Source organism: Simochromis diagramma, unplaced genomic scaffold (genome assembly GCF_900408965.1).
Source record: "Simochromis diagramma unplaced genomic scaffold, fSimDia1.1 OVJJ01000802.1, whole genome shotgun sequence".
In the NCBI taxonomy this organism is placed as follows: Eukaryota; Metazoa; Chordata; class Actinopteri; order Cichliformes; family Cichlidae; genus Simochromis; species Simochromis diagramma.
Genome location: NW_024387492.1, coordinates 19,399,758 through 19,416,371, shown reverse-complemented (window position 1 = coordinate 19,416,371; position 16,614 = coordinate 19,399,758). Strand labels below are relative to the sequence as shown.

At 39.5% G+C, this 16,614-nt stretch overlaps 1 protein-coding gene across 12 annotated transcripts in view; it reads right to left on the bottom strand.

The window, feature by feature from the left end:
• The window catches only part of afdna (afadin, adherens junction formation factor a), a 119,680-nt gene extending 104,066 nt beyond the window's left edge, over nucleotides 1-15,614 (bottom strand). For 8 of the 12 annotated variants that reach the window (XM_040018568.1, XM_040018569.1, XM_040018570.1 and 5 more), the window contains exon 1: nucleotides 15,314-15,614. In XM_040018568.1, the coding sequence (XP_039874502.1) occupies nucleotides 15,314-15,415 (102 nt within the window). In that variant the 5' untranslated portion in view covers nucleotides 15,416-15,614. The remainder of the gene's footprint in view (nucleotides 1-15,313) is intronic. The other 4 variants (XM_040018573.1, XM_040018574.1, XM_040018575.1 and 1 more) reach the window with 1 other exon arrangement.
• Nucleotides 15,615-16,614: the final 1,000 nt, after the last annotated feature.

Sequence of the window (16,614 nt, the reverse complement as noted above, 5' to 3'; positions counted from 1 at the left end):
CCCCCTTTACTTGAAGAATGAGCTGTCTGGATTGTACTGCAGTTCTGTTGGAAACTACACATGAAATACGCTCGCTTGCTATTAACAGGAATCTCTAACATTCCCCCACTTTTCCACTGAGAATCCATCAAGTTACCTGACCTTCTCTGTATGGAATTCTCCACTTGAAACTCCATTTGCATTCCAGGAATTCCATGACCACTAGGAGCCCTGAAACCCGTGGCATATCACCCAGTTGGATGCTCAAGCACACAGAGAGAGAGGGAGAGAGAGACCATGCTGATGTGTTATTGTGGGGTGCTTAGGGAGCAGTTTAACATATTGATCAGATTCCGACGGCCCATTACAGAAAATTAACTGCCTCCAAAGTGGAGCCGGGGTTTCCACAAGACTGAGTTTAATCCAAGGCTTAAAGAACTTAAACTAACAATCAATTATTAACGTGTAAAGAGAAGACAGTGGGTCTGCAGAAGCATCTTTAAGATTCAAACGATCAAATGGGGTCCATAAATGTTAACTGCTATGAAACCGTCTCTTTACTTCTACAACTTTTAATAGTTTTTACAGAAATACGATTTTGAAAAGTTGTGCTGCTTCATTAAGGACCGTGTTAGTGTGTTTTGTTTTTTTAACACTGTGGGCTTTGACTTCAGTGTAATTTTCCACTTCTTATCACTACAACACACTACAGTACACTGCACTGCAGTTCTTTTCCATAACTATTGTAGCAAGATTTACTTCCACAGCAGACTTGATGCCGATTAGGATAAAAAAAAATGTATATATATTTAATTAGATTTGAACATTTCAGAATATCTGACATAGATAAACTAAAGACAAACTGATAAACTCAAATATAGCTTTTAACAAAAGAGTTCCTGTATAATTTAATTGTCATTTCAAGTAATTTTCAACCTAAAACCGCTTGGTTGCTTTAGGGTTAAAGAGTTTTCAGGAGCAACAGAAGATACAGTTTTTTCATTTCGCTGTCATACACATCTTACGTTTTTTCTCTAAATACAAATCACTGAGGCTTGATGGCACATGTTGAAAAAAGAAAACTACCTGTAATTAGCCGTGCTTCTTGTTTTTATTAGGTACAGTTTACAGACGTGCTTTAAATGCATCACATTCAGGCATGCAGTTACTGTTCTAAAAGGACAGCTGAAAGATGTGCATGATTGTTTCTGCTGGGGAAAAAAAAAGGCCTTTCTAGGGTTTCAGACCATCAAAGTGATTAAATCTTGTAAAAGTTTTAACTTTTTGCCCAGCCCTCATTTCTTCATGCCTCTTCAAAATTCCATTTAAGGGGGCAGACTGTGGGCAGCACTTTAAAAAAAATGTAAAAATAAAAACAGCTCATCCAAAATAACTGAGGCTGAAGTCATCTGTCACAGGAAACCAAAGGCAAAATCCCCAAGTCTGTCCGTCTGTCTTTGAACCAGTTTGAATTTAGTGGTGGAATTGTGTTTAAAGTTAGAACTTTAAATCAGATTTTCCTTCTTTTTGTACCCTTTCAAAGTGTGAGCGTTAAGACTTTGCTTTACTGTTAAAAAAGTTGTAGTCATGATCATTTCTGGTAAACAATCATTTATAAACTTGCCAAACATGCATTGAATAAACTTCAAACCTCTTTTTATGGGAAACTCCATCTTTCCATGGGTGGAGATGGGCACGTTGTTGTGAGTTACACTTGTACTAGCCACTGATGCCCTCTTGAATGGCAGCGTAAACCAAAAATAACGTGACAACTGTTGGCGTTTGCCACAACGCTTGTCGTGCCTTTGGATTTTTTTTTTTTTTTTTTTTTTTTTTTAAATTACATGGCACACGAGAGTTGGTCGCTCTTTACCACCATTTAATGATAAATGTGTCTCTAGGAGCACAGAGACTGTCAGATAACAGGGAAATGCTTTAACATCTAGAAAAGAAGACTTTATGTAGCAAACTCCAAAATTACCTCTGTTCTCTTTATTTCCTGTTTTGACTTCTTGTCCTCCTGCAGCAGCACTGATAAGAAGTCGAGGGGGTTTTAAAGTTGTGACACCTATCGTTTAACGCCAGTATAAATGGTTACAGACCTGCACTGACGTCACTGTTCACACAAGCAATGAGTAACAAAATAACCATAATCACGACTTTAGATCAAGTGGGTGTTTCTGACAGTAAAGCCCATTTTGCTGTTGGTCCCTGCCAGCCCATAGCCTCCACTTTGGGGTTGTCTGTGGTGGCAGATGGGGATGAAGCGAGAACCTTATAAACCTGAGTCCTTATGATCTACAAGGGAAAGCCAACAGCTTACCATGACCCAAGTCGCTGATGCCAAAACCTCACCTGAAAACATTCAAACTTCAAACTCTCCTAAATCTCATGAGTCATCTTTTATGGCTACCTAAACTTTAAACTTTATTAAAACAACTAGGAGAATCTGGACCATTGTTAAAACTCAGAGGCCCCTCATTCTGTTTGCTAATTGAAAAGGGAATGCCTAATGACATTAAGATGTAACAAGCAGGTATTCGCCTACTGATTTGTATGCTTTAGTAAAAATACCTTTTTAAAAAAAAAAAAAAAAAAAAAAAAACCACATAGGTGGTTTCATTAATTATTCAGCATTTCCCTGAGCTATGAACACATTTTGCCTGGTAACAGTGTACTAAGTAGTATCCAATCCATTTCATTTATCAGCTATACATTCATACATTTCTCCCATGACCCCAATAAGACCTTTAAACAATGTACAGGAGGCTAAAGTGGACTTCCTAACAAGCTGGGAATAAACAGTGGTGATGAATATCCTGGCTGCCCAGCTTGACCCCCCATTCTTCTATTTAATAGACAGCAGCCAATACACTGAGAGCAGATGCATTAATTAAAGATGATGTAGTGAGCTTTGCAGCTGGGAGATGATAAGATGCTGAAATCCTGCAGAAATGCTGTTGTAATTATTTGGTGGGGGGGGTTTCTTTCTTCTTTTTTTTTTTTCTATTGTAATTTCTGGAATTGCTAAATTTATTATTATTTATTCAAAAACAATGTGCATTTTTAAGGTCCTGAACATGCTTGAATACCAGTTAACATCCAAGACATTTGGTACACATACATAACAGCCTCTAACACATACTCTAAACCACAATAACACCACCATTTTGAATGTAAGAAGCAATTTGGATGCAATTTTTTTTGCCATTTCTAAGCATTAGAATTTAAAAAGTGACACACAACTGGAGTGTAATTGTGAGTTCACACTCAGTAGGAAAAAAAACAAAACAAACAACTGTGACATCCAAATAAAGAAAGAACAGCATCACTCTGTTGCATCCTGTCAGACTGGAAGAATAAAGCACACCGCAGCATTTCTCCAGACTGAGAGAAGGTGACAACGTTACTTACTAAGGTTTAAACTGCACAAGCATCCAGCCTGAGAGTTACTGAGGATGTGCATTCAGTATATAAGGAAGAAAAGGCTGGTTGGTGCAAACGAGCTGCAACAAGGTTACTCATCCAGTCATGTCTCTGTGTATTTATCTCTGGGTCATAACTCTGCGGGGCAGGCTTTAAAGCCTATGGTCACGATCTTTTGCCCCACTTTGTAATGAACCTGTGCTGAGGTGCGATTACTCTCAGGCAGACCCACCTATAGCCTGACCATGAAATGTGACATGCTACACATTTACAGCTTCATCTGGTCAGCCAGATAAAAACAAGCTCAGCAGACATTTACAGCAACACAGACAACACAGCTGTAGAGCTAGTGATCTAGGCCTGCTAAGAAGGTGCAGGTGGCTGTAGTTGCAGCTGATGGGGAAAAGGGTCAAAAGTTATAGAAGGTTCTTGACTTCCTTTTTTTAAAGTGGGGTTTAACACATTTTGCCTATAAAAATGCAAACAATTATTAAAATGTGGACCAATTGCATATTCACGCCAGAAGAAACTGTGGTAGTGTTATGACCAATATTTTTGCAAGCTGACAGATTTACAAATATCCAGGACAGTAGGGTGTGTTAATTTCTGAATGGAGAAAGAACTTAATGATGAGTTTAGAATATCTATATTTAGTGAGGTGGCTGTTAAAAAAAAAAACAAAAAAAAACCTAGTTTTGGGGTGGCCAATAGTGACTGTTTTTTCCTTTTTTGTTAGCTGGACACATTTCTAAAGCTTAAGAAAGACGTCAGATTGGATTGTTTCTTTAGTATTTTTAAATGATGTAATTACATTTTGGAGTCTTGTAAGTCTGTGGGCTGGGCTTATTTTTTATGGATGAAACCAAATTTAAATCAATCAGCGAGCAGGCCTTTTACAAAAGTTTGCAGTGTTTCATTTTTCTGTCAGGAGTAAACAGAATGCGCTTTATAACTATACATTTATATTTCAATGTCTTTGATTAGGAAAAAAAAAATACAAACCATACAGTCAAACCACTACTTGCTACTCTTCCACTCTTCTCAAAAGTTAAATATTTGGGCCAGGGATATAAACATGTAACAGGGCAATAAATCATTCCAGCTACACCATCTTGCACTGCAGCTGAGAGTCCTTGTTCAGCTCTGCAGCTTCAGTGAGCATGGTGTAGCGGCACATGAGCCAGTTCAGAATGACCCTACAGCTCACAGATGACCTCCAAAGCAAAGGAAGAACTACCGTGACTAGCTGCAGTCCGAGAATGTGGAATGTGAGTACATCTGACTGCAGGATGAGATGTTCTGGGGAAGCAGGAGCTGAATGGTTTTGAGGACCACCTCAACAGCAACATGGCCAACAAGCTTGTAGGAAAAACACAAGACAGAAAGAACCAGGGCTAGCAGATTATAATTTATTCATTTATTTCTTTTTTTAAAAGCTAAAAAAGGAAACACTGGAGCCTGTTGAAAACCATGTGTGTGTGGCCTCCTATATATATATATATATATATTTATTTTTTTTAAACTGTAGTGTGCAGCTCATCACAGCTACAGCGTTGCCATGGGGACGCAGCCAGCTAATGTCTGCATGACGTGAGGGGTGAGACAGAAAGAGAAAAAGGGGAGGGCACGGGCAATGAACACACACAGGAACAATGCAAACAGAGATAAATGCACGCCGTGGTCAGCGCCTCTGCATGAGTGACCTCATGCTGCTGTCATTGTGGCTGAGGCCAGCATGTCTGTTACCCAAAAGTGTTTCTACTATCTCCAGCTGCCACTTTAGCAGGTACACCCACGGTCAGCACTGACCTTTAGTCAAAGTCAGACACCAGCCAGCTAAACTCTTAAGTCCTTTCTGCCTTTATAAGCGTTATAAGCATTTTAATTTCCCAGGATACCCTATGCCATCTCACAGAAGATCAAAATACTTATTCCAGCGAATTTATTTTAAAAAATAAAATAAAAGAAAGGAAAAGAAACTGTCGCTGAGTTGTTGGAACAAAAAGCATTGTATGTACAATGTGTACACCAGCTTTTATCATGACTGTGGTAGGGAAGGACCTAGCATGGAAAAGAAGCAGCCATACGTCCTTGCCTGTCAATCAAGGTTATTAAATCCACATTGCCTACAGGTCTCTCAGATCTGCAGACACCTTTAGTAATGTGTTACTACAATTTCAATTAGAGCCAACACAGTTAGGGTTAGAGTAAGTATATCATATATCTACAAAGATTTTCATAACTATTTAAGTTTAACTTTTAGGGAAAAAGTGAAAAATTATTTCATAGTTCCAGGTTACTGACCTTGCCTTTTCTTGATGACTATGGTATCTTAAATTTAAAAACAAAAAAGGAAGAGATAGTCGCTGTTACATAACACAAGAAAGTGGCATTGTTTATTTACAAAGCTCAGCTGCAAAAACCACCTGGTTACCTCCGCACTTTGCTTAAATTTAAATACTGCATTTACAATGTCAGGTCACGGGACTTTCTAGGATTAGCTAGAGGTACTCTTATTCACAATAAAAACTAAGTATAAATGCTTTGCCGCAATGCTGCAATTCAGTTTCAATCCAATTCAGTTCAATTTTAATCATACAACTTCAAATCACAAAAACAGTCGCCTCAATGAGCTGTGTCTGCCTAATGATGAAAACATCTGTTAAATCTGTAAAAGATTTCCTATGCAATACAGATATATATATAGATATATATATATATATATATACATACAGAGGTATTTATACTCTTGCACTCAGGAGCAATGTTGCAAATCACTGAGCTGATCCGCTTTATATCAAAATGTGATTGTCCCGTCAATGTGATGGACTATGTCAATTTGTCAGATATGCCGTATGCAATCACACATAGCTTTCTGGAATTCTTTTCATATAAACACAAAGAACGTCAATGGGTTTCCTTTAAAAAAAAAAAAAAGTAAATACTTAAATAGAAAAAAAAAAAAAAAAAAAAAATCTGACGGCCAGCATCTGTATACATGTATCAGGTCTGAAAGTATACAAATTGTTTAAAAGCACTAAAAAAAAAAAAAAAAAAAAAATAGAAACTCCTGTGAAAGAAGGTACAGCAACTGATGAGTTTAACAGCCAGCAACTTCAATAAACCACAACGACAACAAAATATGACCAATAATATAGAATATCTAACCACACTGAAATATTTCTTCACAACTAAATTGCCACCACTGGTGGAAATGACTCCTCTGGAGGATTGAGAATCTGGGAATAGTTAGAAAAAAATAAAAGAAACCTGACCGTTCTGAAAACAAATCATTCCACCTCATAGGCCAGGAAACACACTATCTCCACAAAACACTCACTTCCTTTCTGCCGAGTTTCCTGCTTCCTGTGCACCAGCAGGGAAAAGCTGGGAGGGAGGGAGTGGCCACTGATGTCACAGCGAGTCTGCCAACATGCAGCATATCCCGTGCCACAGGAAACAAGGTGGCTACAAGTCCGACTTCCTGCTAGTAAATACCTTCCACCTCAAATTATGATGATAAGTACAGGGAGGAAAATAATCCTTAAGGTGATCAGAAAAGTCATTTGGTGTGAATAGTAATCGTTGATTTTGGAGTTCAGAACATGACAGGAGAAAAAAGGAGCGGCAGGAGCACACAAGAAGTCTCTTGTGCTGTATAGAGACTTCAAATAAATACTTTTATTTGTATATTTTCTCCAAAAGAATGTTGTGATAAAGTAAGCGTTTCTCAGGCTTTTCACCTCGCTAGGCCATGTGACGGCAAGTGTCTTAATATGCTGTGACATACCATCATCCCATTCAGCTGTGCATTACATAACTGAGATAAAGTAATAATTAAAATCCATTTTTATTCATGCAGATTTCCAATTTACTCTCCTGTGGTGCTCAAACTGAAACCCTTTCTCTTTAATTTTCCTTAAATTCAGCCTTAGTAGTCACTTCACCAGTCTTTTTTTTGTGTGTGTGTGTGTGTGTGTGGGTGTGGTGGTGGGGGGGGGGGCAAAAGCTACAACCACTAAGTTAGGGAATTTATATTATAAGCCTGGTGTTCTCTAATGACACACGTCCCTGGGTCAGACATCATCCTGGGTCAAAAAGCTAGATCAGATATAGGTAAAAACAGGACAATCAAGTCAATGCAGTTCTGTGTTTACTTTGCCATGCAACAGCAGCAGCTAACACATTTACATCACGCAGCTTTCACAAAGACAAACTGGGAACACTTTAGGATTCAAAAGATTCATTTCAGCAGTTAGTAAACCGCAAACAAACAAAAACCAAAGAGCACATATCTGACAAGCAGAAGCTCCTGTAGTGCATGTGAGCAGTGCAAGGTAAAGAAAAGTGTGCATTTAAAGAGAAGATTTTCTGCTCTGTTTACCAAAGTACATATAAAATAAAGAAAACATCTGTCATAGTGTATTAACTATGTTCTCTTCTGTGAGGACACAGTGCCTGTGGTTTAAATTAAATTCTTAAACTGAAAGTAAAAGTATGCATTGTGATGTAACATTTGCTTTAATTTCCATCTCTGCCTCAACTTTAGAAGCCCTAAAGTCTATTTAAGGCATTTATGTCTGTTAAACGTCTTAAATTTAGATCCAATCATAGAGATCTAACAATAGAGGTGTCTTTTAAGCTGCTGTACTATGGGACAAAAAAAACAACTGTACAACTTTGACTCTAATACTTAACAACTTTCTGAGGCTTTTAGGGTCACTGTTCAGCATAATTGATGTTTGGGGCAGAACATCTTGTTCCACGCAGGATCAGTGGAGAACTGAGTGGACAAAAAAATGCTGCCGTTCCCATTTTTAAACCATAAGCTTCTCTTGAGTTGCTCAGGGGGAAGGAAAAAAAAAGGTCTTGGGTCAGCATTCAGGGCAAGAGGAGGAACTGTAAAACCTTATCACCATCCCACAGATACAAAGGTACTGTTTAATGTAGCCAACTCTGCCTTACATAAATAAGAGTTTCCTGATAATCTGATTTACATGATTGAGGAAAATCACACTTATACAGGAAGCAGAGGGAAATGTCAGCATAATAAAGATCACTCCTGTCTGAATGATGGCAATGTAACACGTAATTACAGGCTTAAAGAGTACTACCTGCTAATTACTGCACTGTCAATACCCTCATGAAACCCACTGCCGGAGAGTGCATTTGTAAAGGCGATATGCATCATTTATTCTCTATTATTTATCCAGCATGGTCTGCTTGTCCTGTAAAATGTTTGTCAGTCTGCCTTTATTTATGGCTCAACTTTATGGCATGTAGCAGAATGTTGACATTTATATGAGAGGGGGGGGGGGAACTGGACCCAAATTTAACAAAACCTGCATTCAGTTTCTAGCACATCATGTTGGACAGGGTCTGACATAGCCGGTGGCCTCAAGTCAGCAAAATAGTAGGTGGCAAGCTGATTGGCCAGCTGCTGGCCTGTAAGGGCCATTCACAGTTATGAATTCACCTCAAGCAACCCTTGCTAAATTAATATTTTTCTGCCATCAATAGCCCGTTCTGATAATAAATGAGACATTTAAAGTTATAGAAATAACCGGCATTAGGAGGTTGATGGTACAGAACTCAACAGTGAGGTTTCAATTGAATTTAAAGATTTATTAGTTCATTATTTAGCATTTTTAGAATGTCAATAGAAAATATTCATGCAGACAGGCAGCCAGTTTAACTCAGATCTGCTGGTCTGTTTGGGGGGGGGGGGGGGGGGGGCTCTGGGTTGTGTAAACTGGTCCCAAAATTTATTCAAAACTTACTTTTTCTTACTTCCTGCACATCAAACTTGCTGTACAGTCTTTGTTTTTACTCCAGAACTCATATTCAGGACAATCTTGTCAGCAGCTTTTTTTCCCTGATGAGCAGCATTTCCAAGCACAAGAAGCTGCAAAGCTGTCAACATCCAAACTATTAGAGGAGTCTTCCTGATGCTGCATACTCAAAAAAAGGTGCTTCTTTTCAAAGATGACACATACCATTATTTTTAAGTTGCATGTAGCAAGTTATTGAATGCCACATTTCTGAACAGACACCATAGGAGCTGACTGAAGAAATTAGAGTAGACAGTGAAGCCTTGACCTAGGGCTGTGCGATATGACCAAAATCTCATATCCCGATATAAGACATTTATCGTCCCGATAACAATATAAATCACAAAAATGTAACATTTTCTGTAAATTCTGTGACTCTCGGGCAGCTCAACTTGTGTGAAGTGTTTCCAGCTGAGCGTCGTGTACCTGGAGTCCAGTGTTTTAACCAATGCATGAAACTATACATTTTTAGACATAAGTTGTAACGGCCGCCGTTTTCTTTGTGAGTATTTATTACACAAAAAAAGCCTGTTCGGCCTGTTCGGGGAAAAGCCTGTTCTAATGTTTGAGTCTAAGGTTTATTTTTTAGCACCTGACGGCTCTTTTTTGCTTCTCATCCGTAAACACTCTGCATCCTCTTTCACGTGATTCAGTTTATTTTGAAAAGTCTCAACAGGATCTTGAGCTTTATTGTGAAAGGTTTATGTGGAAAATAAACAAGCGGACACGCGATGGTTTTACCGTCGTTGTTCCTAACAACAATGCATAAAAACAGGCGCTTGTCCGTCCGTAGTGTGGTTATATTAAATATAAGAGAATGAGAGAACTTTAAGAAATTAATATAGCCACTACAGTGACCATCAAAACTCTGAAAAAAATATTGCCGTAAATGGTTTATTTTCCGACACCACGAAACGAACGACAGCATAAAATGAAACGATAGACGTTTTTATATCGTCATCCCATATATACCGTTATATTGAACAGCCCTACCTTGACCTCAACCAAGTCTGTAATGCTCTGGGGGGGTATTTTGCTGCCATGTTTTCGGTCTGCTTGTTGCCACATAGGGAAGATATTTATCCTACGATAAAACATTTCTATCTCATCAATTTAAAGATTATAAAAAGATGTGAATTAGGGCTGCACGATTAATCGTTAGAAAATCGCGATCTCGATTCATACTTATGTGCGATCTCATTTCCAAATGACAACGATTTAATAAAAATAAAAAAATAAAAAAAGACAACGACGATTGTACCGCATTTTGATCCGGGACGTAATCTGCATGAAAACAAGCGCTCACTCTTCCTGCTCAACAAATGACAAGGGCGGAGCCTTATACCACGTGATACAGAAGCTGTGCCGTGATGCTAAAATTAGCAGGGAAAAAACAACGGACAACAGGTCAGGGATGACGAGAAAGTGACAGGAGAAAATCAGTCCCGGTCAACCACCCAAACATCAATAACGGGAACCTTATACAGCGCTTCCCTATTTGTTGTTTTTATGTTCAGTTTCAACTGTTACGAAGTTGATGTGCAGTTAATAAGCTCAATAAATATTTATACTGGAAAAGAGAATCATGAGAGAATCGTGATCTCAATTCTAAGCCAAAAAAAATCGTGATTCTCATTTTATGCAAAATCGTGCAGCCCTAATGTGAATCATGTCTTATGGTTGGCTGGGTTTGTCCCATTTAAATTGATCCACTCCATCAAGCTGACTGATTGATCTGGCATTGAGATGTGAAACAGCAGTTCCTCGATTAAAACTTACATCGGTTCACTGAGCACGGTGTGAGGACTAACGATTAGCCAACCAGCACCGTGGCGTGGGATTTAATCTGGTGTCAATCTGTGGAACCCAATTTTTTTTTTTTTTTTTTTTTTTAAATTGCCACTGCTTGCCAATTTGCTGAACAACAAATACTGGACAAACATCAACTAAACAAGTAAAACTGTGAAAATTCGTAACATTTTAAGGTTCTTTAAGAGCCTTTTTAGTTTCTTAAGATGGTATTTTATATGTATGTAAAAAAAAAAAAAAAAACAGCCAACGGGAACCACAGAGTAATATGATACTTAAACACAGTCACTTTTGTCAACACATAAAATAAAGATTTTTTTTAAAAGATACTGAGGCTTAGACCCTTAGGGCTACAACTATACAACTGAAATCGAAGAAAGTGCTCTTAAAGCTCAGGCAAAACCAGTTTGTTTCCATGGATATTAGACAGATTAATATGTAGGGCTTCAGGAATTTGTTAGAGGAAATGAAATGCCGTCCCTCACGGAAAAGGCTGCATCCATCTATTATACTGCATTTGTGCCCAAGTGATGGAAATGTCGTCACCAGGCTGTTAGCACGAGACTGTGCGGACTTCAAGCAGACCTCGAGTGGTCTTTAAAGAAATATAACAATAATCACTACTCATCCTCTGTTTCTGTCACTGTCCACAACCAAGTGTAAACCTCACTTAATCCTATGGTCTGCATGGTCACTAGATCACGACTACACATGGAGTATCCTCAGCCACATATTTGCTTTGAGCTGTACTACAGGAGCTAAACTTACTTGATAAATGTGATATGCTCTAACTATGATATGAGACATGGGAACACCAATGTTTATTCTCCACTTTACATCCATAATCTAAATTCAGGAGTATTAAATAAGACATAATAGAAAACACAGGTAGAAGATGAGCCTGGTGTCAAAACAATTAAATTCTTTAGTTGGTGCAGGTTTCAGTTTTTAAACCAGGTAAAATGTGCTTTTTCAACTCACAAAAGTTCATGTACTTATGAAGGATCATAAAAATAAGGCAAATTGAAAAGTATCAAACTCTGGCCTATGTCTATGTACTTGAGAGCCTGTTCCTTGGACAATTTTAGAGTATGAAAGTTAAATCATCAATGGCTTCATTAAATATTGCACAAAAACAATAAGCCGATTCTGAGATGGGAACTTTTGATAGGTTTGGGTGCTTTTCTTGAATAACTCTGGTGCAGAGTTTCAGAGAATCATAAAAGCGAAACACTTTAGGAAGGCTAATGTGCCACATGTGAATGTGTGGCACACATTCACATGTCCCACCAAAACCTAGAAGGATTAGAAGTCACTAAACCTCCACATCTCCAGTGGGTGGAGTGGAGTCATGTAGTGTTGAGATGCATGCCTGCATCTCAACACTACATGACTATTGTGCCACAACATCCAAGCCCAGTGTTTATTCAGTCTGCAGAAATAAGTCCCCACATCTCTTCCCACTGCGAGTCCCCAACGTGACATGGGTACCTGTTATGTTATAATGAGCCTCACCATAAGTCCCGCAGCAGGACCTATTCATTTTGGGTTTGAAAGATTAAGAAGTTTGAGAACCTTTGCTCCAGACTAATCAGCCAGCCGTGCCTAATCTAATCACACAAATGATCTCACTGCTCTCAGTGGCAGCTTGCTCTGAAATTAAACGTTTATAACAATTACCAGATATTCTGTTTTTCTACTGGGGGGTGGGCAGCTTTATTTAAGGATAACAGTGTCAAGTTTTATCTATAGCACAGCTTCACTCTGGAGTGGTCTAGCCTATTTGGAGGACACTTGTGCAGCTTGGGCGCTCCACCACCTGACATATGGGTGGGGTGTGGCGTGGTGAAGGAAGGCCATGCATCTCCTTACACTGAGTTATGCTCTGCTGGACTACACTGTGACGCTTGTGAGCTGAAACCCCAGTATAGTGAGAGAATTACAGTCTGGGAAACTTCTGGACATGCAGAGTTAATGATTCCTTACACAGACAAGGGGTTGTGTATTTGTCTGCGCGTGTGTTCTGTGTAGTATGCAACACTGGCCAACGGCTGGCCAGCTTCAATCCTGGTAATCGGCTCAAGGGGAGAAGAGAGGGGACCCTGTGGCCCCCCTACACCCTTATCCAAGAAAGAGGTGGGGGGTGGGCAGCTCGCCTAAAAACACAGCAGCTGACACAATCACAGTCATAGATTTAAATTAAAACTACTTAACCACAAAATGCACCAGTCACAGGCAGGACTGGATGCAAGGACGTGTCCTGAGGGGGGCACAGGGTGGCACCAGGCATCCCTCTACCAATGCTATTTTGCTAGAGCACTATTAGGCCACCTAGTAGTATATAAGTAATGAAAATCATCTCTACTAGCAGCATTAAAAGTGATATGCACACACTCTTGAATCAATAATTATGATCCAATAATGTGTTTATGACTGAAGATTCTTTCACATTAGGCAGTTGTAGTTGAACTATTTGTATATTTTGATGGTAAATATCTAAGAAAATGGACTAGATTAGATTTGGGCAAAATATGAGGGCCAGAATTTCACTGTAAATCATTTTGGTCCAGCCCTTCAATCCTAAAAAAATTAATAAATTAAAAAAATAGTATTAAGCTAAGTGTGGAGTCTGTAATGCATTTACCTCTATTCTAAAACAGTGCATTTCATCAGGTCCAGTCACTCAAACCTACCTTGAGTGCCGGCACCTGCAGAATGAAATTCAGATTAAATTAGAACTATTTTAGTTGTTTTATCTTGTCATTAATGTTAACGTCTTGCTTTGGTCTCAGTGGTGCAGGCAGAAAATGCAGGAATCTTGTTTAACTCCACATTTGTCTGGGCTTCAGCCAGTGTAGATGTTATGTTATGTTGTTAGCTGCTAGGCTAAACAGCGTCACCAGTTTTCTTGGTTGCGTTGAATTGGCAACGTTATTGCAACTCTCATCAATCATGCTGACGTCCTGTGAGCCACCACATTTCAAAAATCCTGGAAACGCCCCTGGTTTGCTGGACACTGAACTTAGTAAGGACTAGACACATCGCCAAGCCCTTGCTACTGTTCGGCAAGGAGGCGTTTCTTATCCCGTCATGTCATTAGTAAACAGCCACAACCTGAGTCCAGACGGGCGGTTTAATTACAGCACTGCTGCTCCGCCGTGTTGTAGGGTCAAATTATTGCTGGTCAAACAAGCAGCTCGTACCAAGCTAGCTCGTGTGTGAGGACAATGCAGGACGACATGACATAGTCAGTGTGTTGCACAGACAGATCGACAGACATACAGGAGAGGGGCTGTCCTGTGGGTGGTGGGCTAGCAGCATCTGAGTGCCCAGCTAAGCATCCACACCCTGCTTGTAGCTAATACTTTAAGCTTTTATCTATATGCCTAACGTATCAAGCAACCTGACCGTGTTACTGGGTTTGTCAGCCATTGCAGGCAGTGCTGCGAGTGCGCTGCATGCACTGTACACGCCGGCTATATTACAACTTTGCCCCCTCATTTAAAAAGCGCAAATATGTAATGCATAAATTACCAATAAGGGGGTGTTGTTTATTCTGTTTAATAGTAGCACAGCTTATGTTTGCTCTACAGGTAAAGTGCTTGCTAACTAACTAGCTAGCTAGCCCAGTTGACGTGCCGTTCGCAAGATAACGCACCAAATCCCATTCAGAAATCTGGAAATTACATCTTTACCTACTTATCGCACGCATCCACAGAAGCAAGAATAAACCTCAAGGTAGATAATATTCTACTCACATTCGCGCCAAATTCGGCATATTTATCGCACACATAATTTTAAGAGCTTCTGTGATTTTCCAACTTTCAAAATTATTCCTGCCACTTCCCAAATACACAGCTGTGGGCGGTAATAGCTACGCAAGTGTGAACAGTTTCTTTTAAAAGAAAGCGATAGAGGCAGATTTACCTATACACGATGCTCAGCCATGGACTGTTAAATAGTTTGCCTGGGTTGCCGTGAGGGCTCAAAGATTTAATTAAATTTATAGGCACCATCTTGAACAATGTGTTTACCCTACTATCTGGAAAATCCTGACATTTTTCAATGGAGTTTGGCATTCATTCTCTCGCAGCACGTACGGGGACTTGCCACCGAGTAACCCAAGAAAACCACGCTGCCCAATACTGCTTGGCTTTCAACATTTTCAACCCAAGGGTCAGTCGGGGGTAGGTTTACAGGGCCCCCCTCCCCCAGGAGAGGGCCCGCGTGTCCGCGGCCTCTCCTGCCACTCCTGGCTGAGCTCCTACCTCTGTGGGCCGGCTGATCTCGAACAGGTCGAGCCGGTTGGCGTTCCAGTGGTTGATGATGTCGGCCAGTTTCCTCCTCTCCTCCTCCCTGCTCCCCGACATGGTGGACAGCCTTTCCGTAGGTCCGCACTGTTGAATAAAACTTCCCGTAACGGTAGTCCACAGGAGAAGAAAAAGCCGCCTCACAAACCAAAGGTTCAGGTCTGCTGCTTTATCGCCAGGACTTCGTGCGTCTTTCCGCTCACCGACCGACCTGCTGTCTGATCTGCTCCTGCTTCGCGTTCCCGGTGAGCTTCTGCGCGCCCCCGGTCTATGTGTATGTGTGTGTTTGCGTTTGTGAACGCGCAAACTATTAACTGTTTCAGAACCGACACAATTGATCGATGACGCTGCTTTTCTTAAATGTGCAGTCTCAAAAGAAGTAGTCCTCTTATGGTGGTCAGCAGGATTAACTCTTTATCTTTTCATTAAGACCCCAACACACACACACACACACACACGCCCTTAAACCCCCTGAGCGATTTATTTACACTGTAAATATATAATATCTACAAATCAGACAGTGAAATCTCACTACTTATCTTGTTGTTTGTTTGCACTTTGAAAAAAGTAAACAAACACTTGTGCAGAAGAGGAATAAACCTAAAAACTTAGAGATGCAAAAAGATTTGAATACAGTAGAAAAATTATAATTAATCTTTTTAAATAATTGTAATAATCCAATACATTAAACACAATACATTTCAAGTAGCACACAGAATTTTTTTTAAATTTAATTCAGGAGGCAGAGCTAGCTCATCTCAAGGTCAGCTAATCCAGTCCATATGAAAAAACTGAAAATCGCTGTGTGAATATAGACTGTAGTATTAAAAATGCTCGGTTAAAGTACAAAACAGTCCATTTGGCATTTGGTTGTAAATTTAAGATTCTTTTTTGTTACTTGTTGGAAGCACTGTGAAAGTGCACCAGAATTTTTCTTTATTAATAAAACTAATTGAAAATATCTTCTAATTATTAACCATTAATATTTTAAATTATTACCTTAACATCCAAAAGGTCTCTGCTAATCTATTTAGCTTTACATCTACCCTTGAATATACAATTTTCACCTAATTTGCATGCTCAAATGGAAGCAAAAGAGTAAAGTGCATGCAAGAAACTTGATTTTAGAGGTATCATCTTCTTAGCATGTTACCCACCAGTGACCTGGTTTATGTTAAGAGGATAAAATTCCAGTTTTACGCACACAATCAGAGAGAGCATCTTATCTATGTATGGGATGGATGAGCCATTGTGTGCAG